This window comes from Cryptomeria japonica, chromosome 9 (assembly GCF_030272615.1).
Source record: "Cryptomeria japonica chromosome 9, Sugi_1.0, whole genome shotgun sequence".
Classification (NCBI taxonomy): Eukaryota; Viridiplantae; Streptophyta; class Pinopsida; order Cupressales; family Cupressaceae; genus Cryptomeria; species Cryptomeria japonica.
This window is the reverse complement of record NC_081413.1, coordinates 671,657,522-671,682,854: the sequence shown is the minus strand read 5'-3', so window position 1 is coordinate 671,682,854 and position 25,333 is coordinate 671,657,522. Positions and strand designations below refer to the sequence as shown.

Genomic DNA, 25,333 nt, shown 5'->3' with positions numbered 1-25,333 from the left:
TCTTAGGTTCCACTAATTTAGTGCTTAATGGAAAGAACTAAAAGTTGTGTGCTTAGAATAAATTCACTTCTATAGATATTGAAGGTGATCCCAAACTTTGTATCAATGCAATTATTTCACACAATGTGTAATGTTGGAAGTTTAAAAAAAGGGTTGATGCAATTATTTTGCTTCTTGATATTCTAAATAACTTCTCTATTGGTCATATCTTATAAGATTCAAATAAAGTTATAGATTTTTCTAGCTAATAGTGTTGTCAAACTTGATGATGGATAACTTAGTTCTAATGTGTTTTTTAGTTGCCCTGATTTAATTAGAATTCTGGGTAAAGACAAGATGGTTTGTGGGCTTCACAAATTATAAACTAATTATCTATATGACAAACTATCTTGTGCATGTCTTGCCCTTAACGATGGATGGATGGTTGCATTGTTGATTTCAATATATTTTTTAGAGTTGGCTTTGGTTTTGTTTAGTATGAGAGATGCATTGTGATCAAAGGGCAATGATGTCAATGTATTTCAGAGTTTATTTCAACACAACTAGAGAAAATTTGTCTTGTTTCTATTTTTGTGTTCAATACCTCTCTTCTGGCATCCTTTGCCTTCAACTATTAGATATTCTTGGTAGAAAGCTGTATACAAAAATGGTGTCAAATAGAATTGAGGACTAGAATAAGGAGGTTCTTCTTGTAATTTCCAATCATGACAAGTGCTCTACTAGACATATTTTTGGGAAGAGATTTTTATTGACTTGAATTGTGACGATAGATTAATATATCTTCTTAACAATTATTTATAGTTATCTCTAATAATCTTGATAATATCTTTCTCTTAAAAATAAATAATTAACTAAAAAATAAATAAAAATTAAACCATACCATAAAAAAAAAATATTCCTCACCTACTCTTAAAAAGAATAGAACATACATTAAAACACAGAGAACATGGTTTCTATAGCATTGTCATAAACATTACAGTTCACCTAAATTAGTTACACCTAAATTAAATACAGAAATATTAACTTATGTTAATAAACCTTATGGGAAGATTACAAACTAGCCAAAACACAAATAAATTATGGCTATTCAGCACCGAAAAACTTGTTGCTGTTTGCCAGTTTGAAGTATACAAGAAAATAGAAATAGCTTGAAGCAGATGACAAGTGTTTGACAAAAAGATCAACGTCTGGTTTGATAGGGTTCAGATCGAACAAATCAATCTTTAGGGTTTTAATTTGAAGATCAACAATGGCGACGAGGTCGAGCTCTGGATTGGCGTATCCCGAGAGATTTTACGCAGCGGCTGCATATGCTGGCTTCGGAACATCAGACGTTTCTTCTTCCAAAGCTGCTATATCCCGCTTCAAAAATGAGATCGCATTACTTCTTTACGGACTTTACCAGCAAGTAAGATTCCAGTTTAGTGCCGAAGTTGTAATTCGAAGTTATCCCGGCATGTTTTTGTTGGATCTGCCTTTCATTTATTATTTTAAATTGTCAATCAGAAGGCCTTTGCAAAGTTTATCTCCAATTCGGGTGAATTTGGGGAATTTAAAGTGAGATCCGAGGACAAAATAATTGTCATAAGGTTTCCACTGTCATACGAATTAGATAACATGATTCTAGGAAAGACAATGTTGATTTATTTTTATAACGTTTTGAATAACTCTTCGTGATGTATCATCAGCATAAAAACGACATGTGCACATTGATGATTAAGCTCCTGATATAGATAAATCTAGAGAATTACATTGATGCCTCATTGGGATGTTAAAAATGGGAAATGGGTTTTTTTAATCTTGATCTGGCTGCTTTTTACATACTTTATGTGAAAACTGACCTGATTTGTAGTTCCACAGGTTCATAGCAAGTAATCACAGTATTAGTAAGAGTGAGGAATCCAGAATGTAAATGCACTTTTTTGAATTGGTAAACTTCAATTTTGGGATGACCTTCGGCATAGATTCCACATCTGAGGTGCATTTCTTCTGTAAAATTGATCTATGAGTGCTGCAATCGTTATTGTCTATTGGGTTACACATCACACCGAGCAAGTTGGATGTTGTATTTTAGTATTTTACCTCAATTTTAACACTTTATCGTTACTCACGTGGATTTTAACTTCGGGCTTCTCTTAGGAAGTCCAATGATTTAGCCATTTAAACGCATCTCATTGGTCACCTGAATTTACTGCACTTCTCTACTAATTAATGTTAGAGGAGATTACTGGTGTTAATCTGGCGTGATACAGTAAACATAATGCTGAAAACAACATAAATCTCCATTTTACTCAATAATTAGTTTAACAGGTTCACGATGAATACTTGTACTCTAAACAAGAGGAAGATTTCTAAAATTGATTCCTCTTTTCAACTCTTATGTTAGGGTGGATCCTTTAATCTGATCTGTCTTTGGCAGTGAATAGTCTGTGGAAAACAAACCCAATTCTTCGTTTTATATAATAATAAGGCTAGCGGGGGTCATGGTAATCAATAGTACTTAAAATAAGAGGAAGGAATTAAAAAACTGGCTGCTCGTTTTAGTTGTTTTTTGTGGAGAAGAATTTCTGATCCTGGTCGACCCTTTTTAGGTAACAGTATGTGGATAATAACATTATTTCATTGTTTATCCAATTATTAATTTATTATTTTAATAGTATCGTTGTAAGTGGTAGCATTGCTGACAAGAAAGGTCAAGGGATTTTAGTTTTGATTGTCATGTTCTACATTATGGTAGAGGAGATTTTAAATTCCAAATGCGGTCCTTCGTAGTAAACAGTATGTGTAATGTGGGAAATAACCCTGAGTTGTCCTTCGTAGTGATAGCATGCAACAAGGAACAAGGAGTTTGGAAGGTTTTTTTTTTTTTTTACACTTATGTTGTTGCAGGATTTGTAATCTTGATCTGGTTGGTTGTAGCAAACAGTACGTAGGAAAAAAATTCACCACTTTATGTGATTATTAATTCAATAGTGTCTAGTGATTTCAACTAGTGCTGCTTGGGCCTTTTTACACTTATTTACATGTATTTAGAGGCTACATTTTTCCTGATTTAGTCTCCATTAGTAAACATTACGAGGAAAATAAATTTGACCCTTCATCTTATATTTTTATTAGTTTAATAGGGTCACAATAAGCATGAACTCTGCAAATAATAGCAAGGATTACAAAAATTGATTGTTCTTTTTAACATTTACGTTATGGGACATATTTTATCCTGATATGGTCCCAAGTAGTAAACAATGTGTTCAGTAACCCTAATTCATTGTTAGTCCGTTCTTGGTTTAACAGTAATGCATTAAATTCTCAGCACGTGAATTAGAACAAGGAATTTGATGATCAATTGCTCTTTTAACATTTATGTTAGGGAAGAAGTTTTTTATTATAAACACTTAAATGAGCTTTATATGTTAAACATTATATAAATAAGAGCACACAAAAGAAGGCTTATCATAAAAAGTGACTGGTTGGTATTCACAGCCCAACATATGCAAGCGAGAAACCAGAAACAATAAAGGCATTGAGCGAAACCACTAAGCACATGCAGCCACACCAAGAGGTGGGGGAGCAGTTATCTTGTTGGGGAAACAACTAAGGGGAAGGCTCATAAGAGGGAGGATTAGGGATCTTCCAGCCATCTTGAATCTTGGATTGCAAGCTGGATTGACACTCACTAGCTAGGAGGCAGAGGCTGAACAAAAGTCTTGATGCGACTTGACATAGGCCTAGTAGGTCAATCTTGGGTGAAGGAGTCCAACCCCTTGTTGAGAAGGAGGTGGCAAGAAACAAATGTGGCTGTGTGAGTGGCCTTGCTGCCTCAGTGGTTGGAGGTGGTGTTCTTTGGGCTGGACCATCAGGTTGAACTCTGCTCATGGTACAGGGTTTACTCCCCTAGCGATTAATGTCCTATAGATGTTGGAATTCCAGTGCCATCTTTTTGGCTGGCGCCTAGATCTGAAAGTATGCAGAGGTAAGCACATAAATTCTCCCAATAAGAGAAAAAAAACAATCAATAGCCTTACTATTAAAAGTAGCATTATTTCTGGACTTCTAGAGCTGAAACAAAAAGCTTTCAAAATGTTTCAAATTCTAGCAATATATGTTGGCCAAGAGGTTGTATTCACAAATAGAGTAGTTCTCTAAGAAAATAAGCTTGGCAAAAATGCCAATAAAAGGTCATGAATCTATTTTCAAGCATCTCAGGCCGAAGGACAAGTTCAAAACAAATGCTTGAAGGTTTCCATTTTGTAATAGACAAGACATCTTCAATGAGCAAGTTCAATATACCAAGACGAAGCCCTTGGTCAATTAGATGCCATTAAAAATTGGGCAATTCTAGGTTTCACTCTTGACTGCCACACATGTTTAAGCCTGTAGAGCTGTGCTCCCCCAAGTTTTGGGGATAGGGACAACAGGGGACAATGGGATGTGTTTCTGGCATGTGGATCTTTTTGGCCATTTTTTTAGGAGAATGGTAGGGGAGGGCTATTAAAAAATAGGGAAACTTTTAAAAGTATAGAGAAATCTCAAATATTCATATCATGACATTGATAAAGCATTCAAAATAAACATTATAGAAGCTTAACACATAACATTAGACTTGAATTGAGATTTCACATGAGAATTGACAAACAAATTAACAAAATTTAAATGCTTTCATTGTTGATGTGCATAGATATCATATAAGCATTATAGCAAAATGCATGAGGGCTGCAAGTTTCAACTATATAATGATAAAAACATAGAAAATATATGTCTGTCCCTAATCTAAATCAGCAGATGCAACTGGTAGGTTTGTATCAAAATTAGAGCTTAAGTCATTACCGATATAAGGGGTTGCCTTAGGCAATGGAACTCCAACCAATCCCTCTTGTGTGTCCTCCTCATCAATCTGTATGACATCTTTGGGTTCAACATCCCAATGTAAGACTGGAGTTTGACGTTACTTGAGGGTCTGTCAATCCAATAGTGGCAAGGCACTGTGTATGGCCACCAACTTCTCTGATCATATGGAGGTAAGGTTGATCCTCTTGATTGATTAGATGAAGCTATATGTGGACCAATTCCTCTTTACAACAAAGGAATTGACAACCTGTGAAAGAAGACAAAAGGAAAATACCCTCAATTCTGTGCGTCCTTGCCTCGCCATGTCCACCATCCAATAGGGTTGGGTTGAACTAATGCATTTCTATCCGACCTCACATCTGGTTTTGCTGAAGGTTGGACCATGAAGATTGATAAATGCAAGCCATTGTGTGCGAAAGTAAAGCAAATTCCTCTTCAGTATATATATTTTGAAGGGCCTTCATAAGCCCTTCTTTCACCTCTTCATCATGAAATAGAGGCGCTCTTCCAAGCTTAGCTACATACCATTTGGGATTTAGAGAATAGGCTGCCATAGGAAGCGATGTGTCCATAGTGCTCCACTATCTTGTCAAAATGGGCCTATGATGCCCCTCATAAAATCCCAAAGTAGGGTCCTTGATATGAATTGCTTGTGTCATTTGCCCAAGCATGATCTCAAAGGTCTCATAAATCTCTCCAAGGGTAGGAGAGTCAATATCAACATATCTTATTACTTGCACAATAGGCTCAATGAAGGAGCCAGCATATTTGCAAGTGCAAACAAGTTACAAAAATTAAAGTCTTCAAAAAGAATGAAAATATTTTAGTAGTTAGAAACATTAACAAATCAACATTTTAAAACTAAATAATAAAATTAGCAATTTTCTTGCCTCATTGTGGACCACCAATCATCATCAAGGATTTTTTATTCCACACTTCTTCCTATTGGTGTGCTTGTCTATGACCATCTACCCCACTTTGAATTTGTTAGTTTTAGTGATCAGATTTAAGTAAACTCAGAAATTAACTTAAATGTAAACATACAAGAGACACCAAACACAATATACCCTGGGAAAACCTCCCTCTTGGAGGAAAAAACCCAGCATCAAAGATCTAGATCAAAACCCTTTAGTATGAGCAAATTAAAATTACAATTACAATAAGGATCAGATCACTTATCTGATAAGACTCCCAATCTAGGGAAGTGCTTTGTCAATATGAATTCCTTTATGTGCTGACCCTAATCTGAAGATGCATTGGCAGGGTTTCGGCTGTAAGGTAGATGATTGTCACAACTTGATATCACCCAACAAATCTGCCAATAAGTTTGCTACCTGAAGATGCACAAATCTGGACTGGAATGGAGCTTGACATGCACAATATTTAGCACATATGTGAAGGAGATCTACAGCCTCGTCTGGCATACAAATTCGCCCAGCCGTTATGAAGCAATTCGTTGATTTTGTGAAGACCAATTTGCTGAAGAAGAGCAGAGAGGATATTCACTAGGACATAATATTTGATTGCTAGGAATGATTGATTGAATTTATATATCTGATTGCCATGATTGAGTCTTGTTATATACAAGACTCGATCCTCTTACATAGGTCGGCCTAGCCTCATTAAGCCGACTTCTTCATATTATTTTTCCTTTTGACAAGTTTGGCGTCCAAATCAAGTTACATTTTCCAATTGGGCACAACCCAATAATTTGATTACAAGTTATATAAATAATTGCATATCACACGTTTCATTTGGGGCTGGACTCAATTACAAGTTACATTATGAGTCTCCCTTACATTTAACTTAATCACAAGTTACATGGTGTGATTTTGGGCCCAACCCAATAGTAATTTAATCGCACAAGTTATACACCAAATTTGAATTGCATTTATGCAACATTTAAATTTGAAACATAATCCGAGCTAGCTATAATCTCAACACTCCCTCTTAGCTAGGGAGGATTCAACCAACTATCCAAGTCGTAATGTAGTCATGCATCATGGACTTTTCCATGAAATTCATCTTACATTGCCTGTAGAGGATGAGTGTACACCTGCAAGAAGAATATACAAATATACATCTTGCATTGCCCGCAGAGGATGGATCCACCTTGCATTGCCTGCAGAGGGTGAGAGGAGGTCTTACACCTCAAAACTTCTCTACTGAGAATAATAACATGCCACCTTGCTTTTCGCAGAGGGTGGTTCCACCTTGCATTGCCCGTAGAGGGTGGAGGAGGTCTTTCACCTCAACCTTCTCCGAGAGAAGGATCCAATGTCACCTTGCATTGCCCGCAGAGGGTGACTCCACCTTGCATTGCCCGCAGAGGGTGGAAGATGCAACTTAATGCATCACTAGGACTGAGACTCCCTCTCAGCCAAGGCTGTGTTCTCCACAATTCCAAGTCTCTTTCTAAAGCACACAAACTTCACTCGAACAACTGCAATCTGCTCATCGGTGCTGACATATTCAGCTGAATGGCACCTTTCTGTACCATATCATGAACATAACGATAATGAGTTTTCACATGTTTTGGCCTGTCATGAAACACAGGATTAACAAACATCTCAATACAATTCTGATTGTTACAATTAATGACTGAGGGTTCCCAAGGTCGCCCAAACAACCTAGCAAGAAGCTTTGTAAAGCCACACTGCTTCACAATGTACTCAGCTTTAGCAGTGCTCAATGCAACTGAGGACTGATTCCTGCTGGCCCAAGAGATTAGAGCAGAACTCAAGTTGAAGCAAATTCCTGAAGTTTTCTAACACTTCCTGCCCAATCAGAATCTGAGTAGCCTTCTAGGGTGATGACAGTGTTGATTGGATACTTCAGCCTGTAGCCAACTGTTCCTGGCAAATATCTCAAAATATGCTTGGCTGCAGCAAGATGAACATGCTTTGGTTTGTTCATAAACTGGCTGATAACAAATGCATCACGGATCCAATCAACTGTCTGTACTCTGATGGATCTGCAAAAATGAACTCAAATCCTTCAAGTTAGTTTCCATAGGAGTAGACATAGGTTCGCAATCCATCATTCCAAATCTATTTAGTATACTTCCTTGACTTAGAATAATTTCATTAGATCTTGCCATACTTCTAACCCTGGAAAATAATGCATTAAGCCTAAGTCCTTTATTTCAAACTCTGAAGCTAATTCTTTCTTCATGTAGAGACGAGACTATTTTCACCAGTTAGAAATAACTCATCCAGAATTAGCATTTCACCAAAAAATACTTTTAGAGTAAAGGTTAGAATCAACATCATTCTTGCAAGATCCTAAACTAATCAAATACTTGTCAATCTTCTCATACCAAGCTCAAGAAGCTTGCTTGAGGCCGTAAAGAGCTTTTCTTTAATCTGCACACATGAGATTCTCTATCTTGAATCTCATAACCTTCTAGTTATTCAATATAGACAACATTAAGAAAACAGTTTTATATCCAACTTCCAGCTTGTAGCATTAGCTATAATGGTTCTAATATTAGTATATCTAGCAGCAAGAGCAAATGTTTCCTTATAACTATGAAATGTGTTTAGTGTCTATCTTCTACTTCTACTTTATGTGAGTTAGTACTTTGACTAACTTTGAAGATTTAGTTTAATAGCAAAGCTTTTGAATGTGACTTGGTTTTGGATCTTGAATCTTTGAAAATGCTTAATTAATGCCATTTGATTCTACTTGTTATGAGAAATGGTTTCTCTTTGATCGATTGATTAGATTTTGGATGGTATATTCTATGAAGTTTCCTACTTGGAAATTTCTTATTATCCTTCTAGGATGCAAACATGTTTATTGTAGTTTTTTAAGGTCTTAGTAAGTTTTCAAAGGTTTTAGAGTTTGTTGTGATAATGCAATCTCTACAATCAAACATTCTTTTGATATTAATAATAATTTGGAATGCAGTGTTGTTAGTAGCATTTTACCATCCACTCACATCATACAACAAGACTAGAGGTTTACTCACATAACATTCAATGAAATCTTTTATCGTTAACTTGGCAATAACTTTGTCGACTTAATGCAAAACTTACCAAAGAATCATTTACTAGCAAAGCTTACATGCTACATGCTTTCTGCTATTTTAGGCAAATTTTTCATTTGGACAATTCATGGTTAAATTCTCTATTTTATTTGCTCTCTATATCTCTATGCTATGGAATTGCCTTTAAATTTCAAAGACAAGTAGTTTTTTTTCACTTTTTCTATGTTTTTTTACATTTTTTTTTTAAAATCTGATTTTTTATTTTTATTTTTTTTGGGCAAAACTTCTTATACCCTTAGTTTACCAAGTTTTTCCCCAAAAGATTTTTGTTGCTATGGTTTAGAGGGGCAGTGGGGTGCTTGTGGGCTTGCCCATCCCTTTTTTATTATTATTTAAAAATGTGTTAAAATAACTAAACTTAAAACTTGCTAGGCTGTAGAGGATGGCTAACCATCCCTAGGATAGTCAAGTGATGCTTGGATGTCCCTTGGCGTATCTTGAAATCTTCGGTACGTTTTTGAAACGTACCCGATGATTAGTGATTAAAGGGGACAAGGGGGATGTTTCTAGGCAGTCCCCATGTCCCCAAAACGTCCCTTGCATGAAATAGAAGTGCTAGGCTAGGGGATATGTCTTGGGGAGCACTACTACTAAGCCAAGTTAATATTGAGTGAAGGAGTCCAATCCCTTGTTGAAAAGGAGGTGGCAATTTAATGTCCCCTACTAGGAGTATGCTTGTTTACCATAATTAAACATACTTCATCATACTTATTGTTGATGGTGTTTTGATGCGCTATCGAACACAGAATAGAATACCAATGGTACTCTATCCTCTCTTGATAAAAAGACTCTCAAATGCTGAAGATCTGCGAAGGATCACTTGAGATGACTCCAAGGTTCTTTTATGTTAGGTCTTAACGTGTTGGATAGCTTCAATGGTGTATGATGTGATTTGCTGTACCTGCGAGGGGACTTACGTTGAACACCTGAATGCTCAAATGATGCTGGAACTCGAGATTTCACTTGGCTTGATTAAAATAAGGAAAAAAAAAGATAAGGGTTGAGAAAGATTTATTCTAACTCTAAGAATGTAGGAGCAATGGATGATCTTTGATGAAATCCTAACTAAATCTTGCTTCGACATGCAACGCACATCTCCACAAGGCTAGTGTGATCTTCTAAGGATAGCTTTATAATGTTCATATTATCACCACGAGCACAGACACCATCAAGTTGATGCATACCAATGAAGAATGATAATTGAAGTTAAGCTTAAGTTGAACGACTCCAGTTGACTACGTAGGGCACATTACCATTGGCAAGGTGTTAGTAGTATGGATATACGAATTTCACCATTGATCATACAAAGTTCTTCCATTTATCTAAATAGCTTGAAATTAAATTGAGAAGTATAGAGACCATGCAAATTGTTGAATCAACACATAGAATTCACCATTTCTTCAATGAAATTAACATGTCTTTTGCAACAATGTCTTGGCAACAATCTTTGCCTTCTCTTTCTGCTCTACTCTAAATACTATCTATCTAATATCTACTGACTACTAACTATTAACCTTACAAATGAAGAAGTGAGGCCTTTTATAGTGCTCTCATTACATTTCAGTGGCTTAGATCGATTTGAGATCAATGGCCAAGATTACAAGATAGAAACCTTAATTAGGGTTTGTTGAACCCATTACAAAGCATTTAATGCTTGACCAATGACATGATTACATTTGAGGGGACACATGTCCTCAGAAAATTTGAACAATAAGTGACGAGGGTAGGTACATCGAACTTCGTGCCTTCTTGTGATATAATGTGATTGGGTGTAATGACGACTAAGCGCCACCTCATCTTGATTGATCTCTGTAACTCATCACAAGTGTGCAATTGAATGCGGCATATCTCTCGATACTCAACATGTTCGAGCGCTCGAGGGGATGACAACTCTGCTCATGTTGACCTTCTAACTTTGATGAACTCTTTTGAAATGATCTCATGTCTTGATCACCTGCATTCACAATCACCTGCATTCGCAATCACCTACATTTGCAAGTTTTCATTTGGCTATACTGGCAATGATTCTTGGATTTCCGAAGGAAATTCAAGATTGTGAAAATTCTTCTCGAGTGCGTGGCATTGACGCTTATCTTTTGCTTTGATGTCGATAGTTGTTCGTCACGTTGATTGCTTCCATTAGATCCCGTCGTCGCCTATACATGATCTTCATTGTGCCTTGAAATGCATCAATCCTACTTTTCTTTGTGTGGGCTCGCAACTTGACGATCACGTTCTTTGACAATTTGTCTCTCTTAGCCAAATAAGTATAATTAATCTTTCTGCAACCTGTATCTCTTTCATCTGTTACTCTTCTCACGGAGATGTCACATCTTGCTCATCCTCGTCTTCAATGTACACATATGTGTCGCTACCTACTTTGTCATTGACTGGTTTGGGTGACGCTACTTTGTCTTGTGCAACTTGTTGTTTCCCTTTGTCTGTGATGGCCTGACTTGTTTCCATTTGGTGTGGTATCGGGATCGTAGTGTCTTGCGCATTCAACGATGAGCTCGTTGCATTGCATTGCTAAAGGGATGCCGGCTGCCTTGACGATGCCACTTTCTATCCGTGGGTCCTATTGGCCTGGTGATGTAGAGCATGCCTTGAAATTTCTTCATGTCGACGTGTTCGAGGTTCGTGTCACCTACGTTACCCCAATACGATGCAATCTTTGACTCAATGATGACGCTCTTTGAGTCCTCCTTGATAAGCACCTGTCGCGATCCTATCATAACGCACCTGCGAGATTTGACTAAGTTAGCATCATGCATGATAACATTTTCTTGCGAATATGTAATCGATTATCTAGGCATGAAAACCTTAATAAAAATCTTGAAATTCTAAGTAAGGCCTTCAACCATTGACTAAATATAATCATCTTAAACAAATAATAATCCTTTCAAAACACACTAAGACGATCAAAATGAAATAAAGAAGGCTATTGTAATCAAGATCATACAATAATTGAATAAGACCAAACTAATCAGTGTAAGACGAAATTTGATCAAAGATGACTAAAGAAGCTCATCTCAGACCTGAGATTACTGATATACTGATCTAATCGCCTCTTATAGATATTTTGATCAAACACAGTGATCAAAATAAATGTAAATTCGCTGCCACTAGAGAAACAGTGCTGTCACCTCTATACGAATTCACTGTCTTTCTTTTGTTTCTGATAAGATATTCACCGATAATGACCAATCTGCTTGGGGAGCTTTGTTAATAAAGTTAATTTCTCTACCCCAATGATGACCCCTGTGTCAAAATCAATCTTGGTCTCAAAGATTGTTAACAAGTATGAATCATTGTCTATACAAGTCCACCACTGAATATCACCTGACCCACCTTGCCAAACTCACTATATAGTGTTCGCGACCTCCTCTAAATTGCTGCCAAAGATGTAATTTGCTGACAGATATAAGATGAATTTGATGTAGTTTGGGAGTTCAAATTCATCACTTTCAAATGAAATCGCTGTCAAAGGTAAGATCCCTGTGTGATTCGAATTCGGTTTTGACCAAAATACAATCTGCAGATGAAATCAGAATCGCCACTTATGAACCTATTGGAATCGCTGTCTTTGTTATATCTTTGGTTGATAAGAGCATGATGCTCTAGTTGTTGCTAGGATTCTAATCGCTGATGAAATATGAATTTCTGATCAAAACTCAGAATCATGGCTTTTCAAAGTTGAATTCACTGCGCGATTTGTATACCACGAAACCTCTTTGAACATGTATCGCTGAGTGATTAAGAAATGCTATTGATCCAATTCTAATCGCTATGGGGACAAGGTGAGTGCAAGTTACTTGATCAAAGATGATCAATTTGCATCACATCAGATCGCCTTGGAATGAAGTCGCCATTCTTGAATGATTTGCTAAGGTAGGTGACGGAATTTGATGCCACCAATAACTACTAAGCATAACTTGCTGATGTCATCTGCAGATTTGGATCAAAACCTTGCATCAAAGTGATCTTCGCTAGTGATTCAAATGTTGTGGCTCAAGTCGCTTATGTAAAATGAAGTCGCTGATGTCTTTGATGCAATTACTGAGTGCTCATCAAAATCGCAGTCTTAAATAGATGCTCTCTGTAGCTTATGAATTCACTGTTTCCACTTAATAATCGCATCCTTTGATGGTAGTGTTGGCCACTTTACTTTAATGAGCCAAGCTGAGCTTTTGATACCACTGATAAAGCTTGTAATCATCGTTTGAGTCCTCGGTTATGCTTGCACTGATCATGTGACACAACTTCATTTGTGTACACATATTGCATCGTGGAAGGCCCTCTTTGTGAAGTTCGATTTGCCAAATACAATGTTCGCCACCTTCATTAAATAGAGATTTGTGAGTTAGCCGTCTTACTGATTCTAGTCGAGTCAACACAAGGCACCAATTAAAAGAAATGAACTTGAGTGGCCCCTCCTTTCGTTCTATGCATGACGCTCCTTGTTCGTTCTATGTTGGCTGGGCAACATCTTCTTTGTTATTTAATTAAGTCTTCAATTCGTGACGCGTGTGAGGTATGACGAGCGCAACGCTATTGCGTAGGCACAAAGGCTTCGTACGACGTATGTAAAAAAATCTATGATAAGTGCGAGAGCAATGCGTGACAAGCGCATGACAGTGATGCACAAAGGCAATGCGTGACGACTAAGTGCAGTAAGTGCAATGCGATACGTGAAAGCAACGCGCGACAGTGATGCACGACGACAACACGAAAGCGAAGTGCAACAACAATGTGACATCGTTGCGAGAGCAATGCGCGAAGGTAGCACGCGACGACAATGCGTGACGTATGTAAAAGCAAAGCGCGGCGTATATAAAAGCAAAGTGCGACATATCACCATGCCTTAGTCAAAATTTTCAATTTTTCAAAATTTGTAAGTTTTTGAATTTTTCAATTTTTTTGGATTTTTGAAATTTTGAAATTTTTAAGTTTTTTGGATTTTTGAATTTTTGAATTTTTTTGTATTTTTGAATTTTGAATTTTTTTTGGTTTTTTGATTTCAAAAGATGCTAACTCTAAACTATACTAATCTGGGACACCTATATTTACAACTATGCTTAAAAAAAGTGGGGGTCCCCATTTGCGATGGGTCGATGTGTGAAAACGTTACAACACTTTTTATGCCTTAAATCAAATTATTAAAACTAGAGAACCATTAGTATTCATGATACAATTGATAATTACCATATTTAAGTCCAATCCTTACTTCTTTCCTAATCATCAACCCTAATGGAGGATGGGGAATAACTATGTTAGGGTGCTAGAAAACCATTCTCCACAAGTAGGCCCAAGGGTTTCAAGAATGCCCGTCCATACCACCTCTTGGGCTCCCTAAGCATTTTAGGAACACCCGTACCACCTCTTGGGGCTCACCTACCTTGTGAGATATTTGATGTCATGGATTTTATATTCCATGAGTTTTACATACATTTGACAATATTTAAATACCTAAGTGTGCTATTTCCTTCAACTATAATTTGCATTTATAATTATGTGATTGATGTATACTTGTGTATATGATCAAATTAGCTACTACTTGATGATGTTATTGTGTCTTCAAGGTTTATTTAATAAAGGGCGCATGAAACAAGTTTTAAATCCTTAAAATCTCTACATTTCTTGGGTTTTTCACTTGCCGAGTCTGCTTTGAGTTATTTTGCCGAGTCCAAAGTCCGGAGTCAAGTCACCCTTGCGGAGTCTGAAGTCGAGTATATATATATATATATATATATATATATATATATATATATATATATATGTATGTATGTATATATATGAATAACTGAAATAACTTATATTATAGACCATATGTTTTCCTATTATCCCTGATAGAATTCGAATAGGACATTATTGTAAATAAGCATATAGTTCATAAGGTAAGATATAACATACCTATCTGCTGTTACTAATAATGATTGTAAATAATCCAATCTGCTGTAATGGATGATCCTTGTTGTGATCAAACTAAGTCTCCAGTTGATATTTGATATCAATCTGGTCTTCTTCGATGCCTTTTCTGGATTGCTTGGTATGTTCTTATTCTTCTCCTTTGTTGGTGGACGGTTGTGGCTTCTCCTCAAAATGGTGACCACTGGAAAGAGAGGCATCTTTTAGCAAATCGCATGACCCTTCCTTACTGAGCCGTCTCGTTAGATTATGATTTCTTATTGTAACTAATCCCTTAATCCTGTCTGTAAGGGAATCACATGTCTTAAGTTAGTAGGAAGAATTCTGCAGCAGTTAATAATTCAAGTGGTATCGTGGCTACAATCATTCCTGACCACTAGGATTGATCATGGTACCATGGATGAAATGTATCCCTGTGCTATTTGCCATCAGTCCATTTGTCTATGAAGGATATCACTGCTAGTGATAATGTATGTCTTGCTGGTGTTTAAAATTGTGAAGTCTTAATCAAATGATATGATTCGGATCATGACATTTTCCTCCCTCAGTCATCTTCAGATTACTGCAACTTATGAAATTGTTAAGTCTTGCTTTGCAAGACAATTTCATATGCAGATTTGTTGGGAAGTCCGATCGGGGGCATGACAGGCAAGCAACAACTTCGGTTGTTTGAGTGGCTTTTCTGCCTCAGTGGTGTCATTCTTTGGACTAGATCATCGAGTTGAACTTTCCTCATGGTACAAGGTGCACTCCCCTAGTGATTAAGGTTTTGGAGATGTTGGAATTCTAGTTTTCTTATTTGCTCGTGCTTTGACCGGAAAGTAGTGGAGGTAAGCACATAAATTTTCTTAATAAGAGAAAAAGAACAATCAATAGCTTTGGTAATAAAAATAGCATTATTTCTAGATTTCTAGAGCTGAAACAAAAAGCTTTAAAAATGTTTCAAATTCTAGCAATATATGTTGGCCAAGAGGTTGCATTACCAAATAGAGCAGTTCCTCTTTCCATAGAATTTGCCATATCCGTTGTTTTCCTTTCTCAATTTTTATTAACCTCAAATATTTTCTCATTATCAAGTTTGTGTGCCATTCATTGGCTAGCCAAAACCACTTCTACCCAGGAGAAAACATGTTATTTATGTTGGCAACAACAATGAGGGAAAATTGAGAGAAGGGGGGGGGGTGGATCGGCTTTCACCGGATCTACTAACTTAATCACAAAACAAATATGATAAACTGCAACAACAACAACGACAAAGATAAACATGCATTCAGGCACATTGCCTAGAGCTCACTGCTCAAAAGACAATGACCCGGAAGGCTACAACCCTTAGGGAAGTCTCACTGACTTACAACAAGATTCACACTACAATCCGGAAGAAATGAACTGAAAGAATAGGATCTCCAATGCCTGATGACAGTTCCAGTTAAGCAGAATTGTCTGCTCTGCAACACCAATCTTTGCTCAATCACAACACCGAAAGATGAAACCACTTGATCGCACATACACCACTCTCTGATAATGCAGACACAAACTTGACACCTAATTTACATGACTCTATCACCTATTTATACAATTCATCAACCTTGACAACAAGGTCGGCTAAACCCTCAACTCATAATTACAAAATTACATCACACGATACAAAGATCGACCACCGGATCAATATAATGATTTACATGACATAACATGGACCTAAATCAAATCTCCAAACACGCAACACCACCGAAAATCACGCCAAGATCAACCGCAACACGCTACACCACTAGGAAAACCGCATAACACGAAGAACATCACCGGTTCAGCAAAATCACCAAGAACTCGCACAACGATCAATGTGGATCGTTAGGGCAAATAGGACACAATTAGGAAACACCGGCAAGCACGTTAGAATCATTAGCAACAGCTGCACCAACACCACTTATCAAATCTTCCTCGATCAACATTTTAAACTCAAGAACACTCAAACAACAACTGTCACGAAGAAAAGATAACTTGCGGAGCACCAAATCACGAACCATCTGAAATGAAGATACAGAAGACCATTCCAAACAATATCCCAAAATCTCAGCTCAAAATCTGATCACACCGGAATATGCTGGAGGAAATATTGAACTCTACAAAGTATTGATCAGAAAAACAAACTGCAAAACCGGATCATCTGATATGATCAATTAAGCTTCTCGGATCACCAAGACCAATACAGAAGAATATAATGATACTAGAAATACTCCATACACTAAACCATAGTTCCAGTGAATCAATCTGCAAACACCGGAGCAGGAATATGTTGACATCAATGACAACAACATACCCTAGCAGCAGCAATGTCCAACAATTTAATCACATTAAGGTTCAAGAAATGGTGGTTTCTTAAACAATTTTCTGAACACTATACAAGACTTACCTAACAAGCACCGGCAGCATGAGGAAACCTACCCCTCTAACAGCACTACACAATAAATTCAGGAAGTATACACACTCCAAGAAAATGAAGTTAATAAGGTCCGAATGACAGACTTTAGAAAAAGGAAACCATAATGATAATTATTTATAATATTTATATCCATCCACAAAGCAACATGTAGTTAGAAAAAAGAGACCAAGGAAAACAAAAATATACCAATGGAATGAAGGCTACCAATTTAGTTCAAAGTTGATAAGGAAAAGAGCTCCGGGGCAGCAATGGAGGATGACTTTTTTGTCTTCCTCTATCAGAAATAGGACTTTTCTCAACCTCCGACAAGCAAATCCCCATTTTGATTTTACCAATGTTCAAGAATGATCATCAGTTTAATAAAGTAATTTAGTACTTTGAATAAGAGCAAGCAATGACATACTAGAAGAAAAATATGAATGGACTAAATGTGAACTGTATGCATCTATGGTAAAAGCTGCATGTGCTTTTCATATCCTATCATTGATATATCATAGGATTGGGGCGGGCTTGGCTAGAGTTATTGTGTTGCCTATTCATTAAGTGCCCTAGGTTTATACATTTTCTCATTTAGACACCTACTTATTATTTACATCTTGGTGGCCTACTGAATGACTTCATCTTGTCTCCCTCATTTCCCTCCTAGAACCTTTGAGCCCATATAGGTTCATTGTATGAGACTGACCATCTTTAGGACAAGTCATGATGTCACTAAACTTGGTTGGCAGTTTCAGTTTGTAAATGGTTGGTATTGTTCAGATTCCATTTGCTGTTTTCAGTGTACTAGAAGCCAACTATGCTGCCAATGGCCAGTGGCATCAACATCTAAGAATTAGTAACTAAGATTTGGTAACCACATATATAGGCTTAGTCTTCATTCATATCTGAGTGAACAGAGACACAAATCTCTCCGACCTTGTGCATTACTTAAGATTTACTTATGGGTCATGGCATGCTAAATCCTGAGAAGGACAAGGGGACTTCACCTTGAGTAACACACAAATGTAAAGGACTTGAAAATTGGAGCTGAGTATTTCACATTTTTTACATTTAGAGACCTAGATACGTTCATCTTCTTGACTTGGTAGGTTATCTCTTACCTTCCAAAGTTTCAACCTAAGCTATTGAATCTTGTGACCCATAAGCTCTAGTGAAAGGGGGAAATAATTGTGCAAATAAGAACCCACAGGTATAAGTATCCCTTTGCCCTCTATCTATTGTTATCAGCAGATTGTTATATTTAGTTTATTGCATACAATTGCCTTCCTTCGCATATTGTAGTACCTATTGCCTTGCATGTTATATTTTGTACTTTATTATATGCTTTTATTATGCTCACAGTTGTTACCCACTTAGTACCTTAGTGTATTTTAGGAGAGGCTCATGTTATGTACTTTATTAGATGCTTTGATTATGCTTACAGTTGTTACCCACTTAGTACCTTCCTGAATCGTTTGATTGTATTTTAACAGAGGGTTTTTTACTTTTACCTATTTAGAGGCTTGTTTGGTTCAGTTCCTACTTAGCATATGTGCTCTATCTGCTTTGAACTATGGCCAAAGGAACAGTAACAAATTTTAAGATCTACAAGATTGTGTTAAATCTGTTGTGAACTCTCTTCAATATATCACATTTGTAGATTTCACTGCATATATTTGTGCTGAACTTCTTGTTCTTAGCTTAAACTTTGAGGAAAAAATGTTTGGTAGTAGGTATCTGAAATTTTTGAAAAGACAAGGGCAGACATTCTATAGAAGTGCCCACGTTTATTATCTAAATAATGATAATTCACCATTTTATTCATTTAGAAGCATAATTAATAGTTTGGGAGGGTCATTTAGTACTGTGAATTAAACTAAGCAATTTAGCAACTTATGTAAAATATCTACAGATAGGGGTCATGCAAGGATATGAATGTGAAAGATTTTTGTCCATAGTAAAAGTCCTGGCGCTAACTTTGCTTATAATTGTAGTCAAAATAATAGGTTCTACTCATTATATCTACAAAGCTCTGTAAAATTCTAGTATGATCTTTCCTTGAGATCTTGCATTTGTAGATTTAACTGTATTGACCAAACTTTTTCTTAGCTTAAATTTTATGGAATGAAGTGTTTGATAAAGTGTGATATAACTGACATTTTTGTAAAGTTCATAAAATGAGAAATGTATGCATTTCAGAAAGAAAGAAAAATAAAATTATATTAATGTCTGCAGATGACCAAAAATAGGTCAATGGGATTCAAGAGAACAGCAGTATACAACAGTGAGTTCTTGAAAGAGAAACTTAGAAAGGTCCCGCTAAGGGGAAGAACAAATGTAGGAAAGCAGAAAACACAAAACAACAGGGGACCACCAAAACATGTGGTAGGAAATAGGTACAAATAGGCCAAGAAAGGGGAACAAAATCCCTGAAGAGTAGAGAGTAGCTGTAGAAGAAAACTGAAGATAATCAATTATCACTGTCTGCTAGAAATGGCAAAGTTGCCAGTGCCATTGTTGCTGACTGTGAAAGGACCGGTACAAGATCTGATAATTTTCAATTGGAGGTGTCAAGGACTGAGATAGGTACCCTGTAGTGAAAAAGCTCATAATATGCATCTGCCCGTGACTGGAGAGGGGGCCAGAGAGGAGAAGATCTAAGGCGACAAGAGGAAGCATGGCTGTGCTGTTGAGAAGAAATAGGAGCAATATGCTCACGAGAAGTCTTATAGTTTAGTATAAATTCACGCAGATTTTAATGATTGCTGTAACTTGAAGAGTTGATTCATGTGATTTACTATTTCAGAGTCTTCTAAAAGGTAAATTTAGCTTTCTCAGAAAAATGTTATGAAAGAGTGATTTGGTAACGAATAAATCAACAATGTTAACTATCTACCATACAGTTAAAGTTTATTTCTGGTTAGAATGGTTTTTCCATTGAAGGTGAAAATTTCCATGGACATCACAACAGCCTTATTTATGTGGATTGCAATAGATTGAACATATCACATGGGACAGTAATTTATATTAGCAGTTTTATAAGAGAATCATCTGGATCATTTTCTGTTAAATACTGTGAAAAAAGTCAATTTGTTTCATTTAATTGCACCTTTTAATAGATTGAATTAAATCCATATTAAACATTTGCATGTGTTAAAGAGTGAAGTCTTCTGCCATTTTGGTATTTATAGCCGAGTTTTGGGATAGCACAACTATATTTGCTCTCTCTGATGATGGGTGAAGGGACTCACCTGAAATATGGATCTAAAAATTCTAACCAGTGCATTCCAAAATCTCAGCTACAAAATGTTCAATATGTTTGCAAGGGTAATGAGTTCATCTTTGTAGCTTTTGCATGAATATGACAATTACTTTACCCAAGGTCCTAGAGATCAAAGACTTTTTTTGTCTCTTCTATTGTGATCGTTTTTGTAACAGATTCACTCTTGTTTCCAGGCAACTGTGGGACCTTGTAATATCTCTAAACCTCGTAGCTGGAACCCAATTGAGCATAGCAAATGGACAAGGTGAATACTTTTCTTGCTTAATTTTATTTGAAATTTTAGTAAACTTGCAAATTGCAGTACTCTGAACATTGTCAAGTTATTGTCAAGTTATGAACACATTGCATCCTAGTTATGGAGATGCAATGCTTATGAATTTGCCCTTGTGAGATAAATATATTAAAATGATATGGCTTTGGTTGATAAGTTTCATCTGGAAAGATCTGGTTAATTACCAAACTTTTCACGAGGCTGGAATCAAGAGTAAAAGTTTTGAACAATAAATAAGTTAAACGGAAAGAAATTGCTTATTTTGAATTTGCTTTTGTGAGATAAATATATTAAAATGATTTATTGATATGGCTTTGGTTAATAAGTTTCATCTGCAAAGATTTGGTTTACTTGCAAACTTTTCACAAGGTTGGAATCAAGATTAAAAGTTTTGAATGATAAAAAGTTAAATGGAAAGAAATAGCTTTGCAGGCTTCTGAAGGAGAACTTTTATACCAAATTGACATGTGACTTGGCTGTGAGTCTGTGACCTAAGAAAACCTTAACGTTTTTACAAGCAACCTGAATCAACTAATAGTTCTTTTATGTAGATAACCTCCTCTCCTACCTGAGTCACACCCTTTTGTCATGTAAATAATCCAGTTGTGTCTTGGTTGACTATTGCGTGAGAAAAACTAAAGTCTTATTGAATAATATAGTGATACTTGTAACTGAAAGGTATGATAATAAGAATGAGGTTTATTGAGCATAGTTGTGTTTCAGTTTTTCACATTTAGGTTTGGTTTTTGACTTCCAAGTATTTTCTGTCCACCAAAAAAGCTCTCAATGCTATCCTCACAGAAATCCAAGAAAGATCTCGGCAATGACTTTCATTAATATCAAAGTGAAATGAGCATGGCACAGTTTTTAGTTTGGGTAAAGCAGGATGCTTCTCTTTTTCTTGTTTTTATGACAAATATTTGACTACGGAGCATTTGTAAATATCTAACAGTGGAGCACTGACTTTAATTTTTCTTTATTCAAATATCTCCCTTTTGTCATGTTAAGAATCTACTTGTCCCTAGGCTGATTATTGCAGGACAAAAATTATAAAGTCTTAAATAGTACTATAGTGATGCCTGTAACCAAAAGGTATGATAATGAGAATGAGCTATTTTTCGTATGCTCTTGGTTTTCACATTTAGCTTTGGTTTTTGACTTCAAAGTATTTTCTGTTTACCAACAAAACTCTCGATGCTGTCCTCACAGAAATCCAGGGAAGACATTTGGAATGACTCATTAGTATCAATGAACAGGCATGACAAAGTTTAGTTTGGGTATAACAGGAGACTTCATTTTTTCTTGTAAATATCCGATAGATTGTATTCAAATATCTGAGAGGAGAATTATTCATATGCCAAAGGACTTTATCTTCATCTCTTATTTCAGTACTATGCATCCACATTTATCATTCATGCATTTATTTTTTGATTTGAGGGGACTTGATATTCCTGAAAAGGTCACAGATATGATTATCTTCTCTTTAGCATGGCCAAGCTAACATTCATGAAATCTTGGTCATTTTCACTTAATTCCACTGTTTGATAAGAAGTTCTAATTACTATATTGGGTTCTTTCTACAGCTGGAATGGGCTTCGGAATATGGCTTCCACAGAAGCGATGAGGCTTTTTGTTAAAATATTGGAGGTGGTTATTAGTATCCAATACTTCAACTTGCTATTAGTAATGAGCGTTTTATTAAATTATTTATCTGCAATGCTTGTAATCGACAAATACCAGCAGTTATAAGAACTATTTGACTGTTTTGTTTGTTTCAGGAAGAAGACCCTGCATGGTATTCAAAGGTGCCCGATCCCAAACCCGAGCCAATGGTGGAAATAGAAGTAAGTTTCATATGGTTGTATTGTTAATGCATGGTAGCTATGGTAAGATAAATGATTGAATGAGAGATAAATGAAGTCTCTCATTCAATCATTTATCCTATCGGTTAAACCATTAAGAAAAACTGCAAGCTATTTTATTCGATGATTATTCCTCATGTATATCAATATCGATAATCATATCATGTCATATTGGTAATCAATGATAGTTATCTAATTAACCATCTATCCCGATCTATATCGGATGTGTTCTCAACAAGAGATTATTATATTGCTATCGGGTGGCATAGTATGCACCGGTTAATGAATATAACCCTTAGTTAGTGATCGGTGTCGGTTAACATAGACACCGATTCACTTCGGTTAATTTGCAATGCCAAATGCCATCATTAATACCGATTGGCATATCGGTTAATATGTTAATATGTTACATGAGCCCCGATTAATATCGGGTTGGTAAATATGTTATATGTTACGTGAACTCCAATTAATATTGGGCTGACAAATAAGTTTAACACCGGTTGATATTATATACCAAAGGGTGCGATCAAGTAGTGTCTTGATTGGTCATGTCCATAAGACATGACCGGTCAAGGCACTGCTTGATCCTCCCCTCTCATATATATGTATCATTTGGCATTTGAGAAAGAGGATATTGAAATCGATAAATACTCCTCTTACCTGCCAAACAAAGAAGATAGTCAGAATTATATTAAGATAAAATACATAGATATAAAGAATAAAATTAGAATACATCTTGCATATTGAATTGTAAATTGAACAAACATTTACATGTATGAGCAAAACATGTGTTTTATACTCAAACTGAAATAATCCTTGTGTATTCTGAATTCTCTCATTAGGATCAATTCTCTCTCCTTTATTTGTACACTTCGTTTGACATGAAACATAGATATTGAATTAATAATTTAATAGACATGATCTAACTAGCATCCCATCCTTTGTGGAAGATGGATTCTGTATCATCGACTCTTGAATTAAAGGAATTTAATATTCTGCTTCTTCTATTTGTGGATATGGTGATGATCTAAACCATAGCATATTAGCACTTTGGATTGGTCAAATGCATGTATAAATGTATTTATTGTATGCAGAAAAATTCTTGAAGCATACCCCTTGATGGCTGTCCCTTGATGGCTGTATTGCACACATGGACTTCTTTTTGGATTAAGTGCCAGGTCCAACAGCTTTTCAGAACTTCCACCTACGTGTATCGTTTTTATTCAAACTACAGGCTCAAACCATGATTATAGGTCCTTGAGGCTTGGATGAGGTCATTCTTCCTTATGCAAGGTTCTTGAACCAAGGATTCCACCCAAACTGGAGGTGAGATGTAGATTTTGAAAGAATTCGCTTTGGACCCTTTGGAAGGGTCAGGAGCGAATTTGATCCTCTAAGCTCAATTCATACTCCTTTTCACTTAGCCTTGTCTTAGACTTGACCTTTCAATCCCTCTCTCCTGAAGACATCATTGATTTGACCCCCAAAAAGGCCTAAAAGAAGGATTTCGCTTTGGACCTTGGCCAAGGACAGGACCTATAATGAAATTCGCTATGGACCCTTTGGAAGGGTCATGTTCGAAATTGGCATTTTTGGTTAAATTCTTCACATTTTGTGACCACAACTCACTCAAATGCATGCCTAAGGACGCTTCTAAGTTCAATCCACCTCAATCAACGCTAGGCTTGACACAAAATTGGGAGCAAAAGAGGTTTCCAGAAAATTCGCTCTGGACCCTTTGGAAGGGTCAGGAGCAAAATTTGTGATTTAGCCTCAATTCTATCATTTCGTTTGCTCCAAATCACTTCTCAAAGCAAGACTTAACAATTCTCTCCCAACAATGCCTTAAGAATCAAGATCTTGATCTCAACAAGGAGCAAAATATAATTTTTAGGAAATTTCACTCTGGACCCTTTGGGAAGGGTCAGGAGCGAAATTTGCATTTTGACACCGTTCTTCTTCTATTCAAATCTTCCTCTATCATCATCAAGTGAATTCGCCCTCAATTTGGCCTAAAAGAAGGATTTCTTTTTGGGTGCATTAGATGAAATAAGGAGTTCTCCTAAGGAGTTCGCTCTGGACCCTTTGGAAGGGTTAGGAGCTTGGAAAAAAATTTGCTTTGGACCCTTTGGAAGGGTCAGGAGCTTAAACGGAATTTCGCTCTAGACCCTTTGGAAGGGTCAGGAGTGAAATTTATATTTTGCTTGATTTTCCTTCACAAAACTCCATTTCTCATCCTTTAATCATCAAAAACAAGTCTTTTGCCTTCAAAAAATGCTTGGGAATGAGTTAGTTCGTAGGTTGGAGCAAGGTATAGTGCTTTATGAAGAAATTCGCTCTGGACCCTTTAGAAGGGTCAGGAGCGAATTTGCTCAATTAGGCTCAATTCTCATCTTTTTTCACTTATCTTTTCTTTAGACTTGATCCTTGATCCTTTTCTTTGCCATGCATGACCACCATACAATGTCCCTAGTGAAGAAATAAGCTATTAGGAGGATTTCGCTCTGGACCCTTTGGAAGGGTCATGAGCGAAATTTGCAATTATGCTCAAATCCTTCACTTTTCATCACTTCACTTTGTTTCACACCTCAATACTCTCTCAACCACGCCATAGGGATAAGGTTTATGAGGCAAATTAGGACCAAGAAGGGAGGTATAAGGAAATTTGCTCTGGACC

The 25,333-nt window shown here is 36.5% G+C and overlaps 1 protein-coding gene across 2 annotated transcripts in view; it reads left to right on the top strand.

The window, feature by feature from the left end:
- The first annotated feature begins 1,059 nt into the window (after nucleotides 1-1,059).
- Nucleotides 1,060-25,333, top strand: part of LOC131033838 (acyl-CoA-binding domain-containing protein 6) — a 109,962-nt gene continuing 85,688 nt past the window's right edge. Inside the window, exons 1-4 of one of the 2 annotated variants that reach the window (XM_057965131.2) lie at nucleotides 1,060-1,408; nucleotides 20,697-20,767; nucleotides 22,378-22,441; nucleotides 22,573-22,638. In XM_057965131.2, the coding sequence (XP_057821114.1) occupies nucleotides 1,250-1,408; nucleotides 20,697-20,767; nucleotides 22,378-22,441; nucleotides 22,573-22,638 (360 nt within the window). In that variant the 5' untranslated portion in view covers nucleotides 1,060-1,249. The remainder of the gene's footprint in view (nucleotides 1,409-20,696; nucleotides 20,768-22,377; nucleotides 22,442-22,572; nucleotides 22,639-25,333) is intronic. The other variant, XM_057965130.2, reaches the window with a different exon arrangement.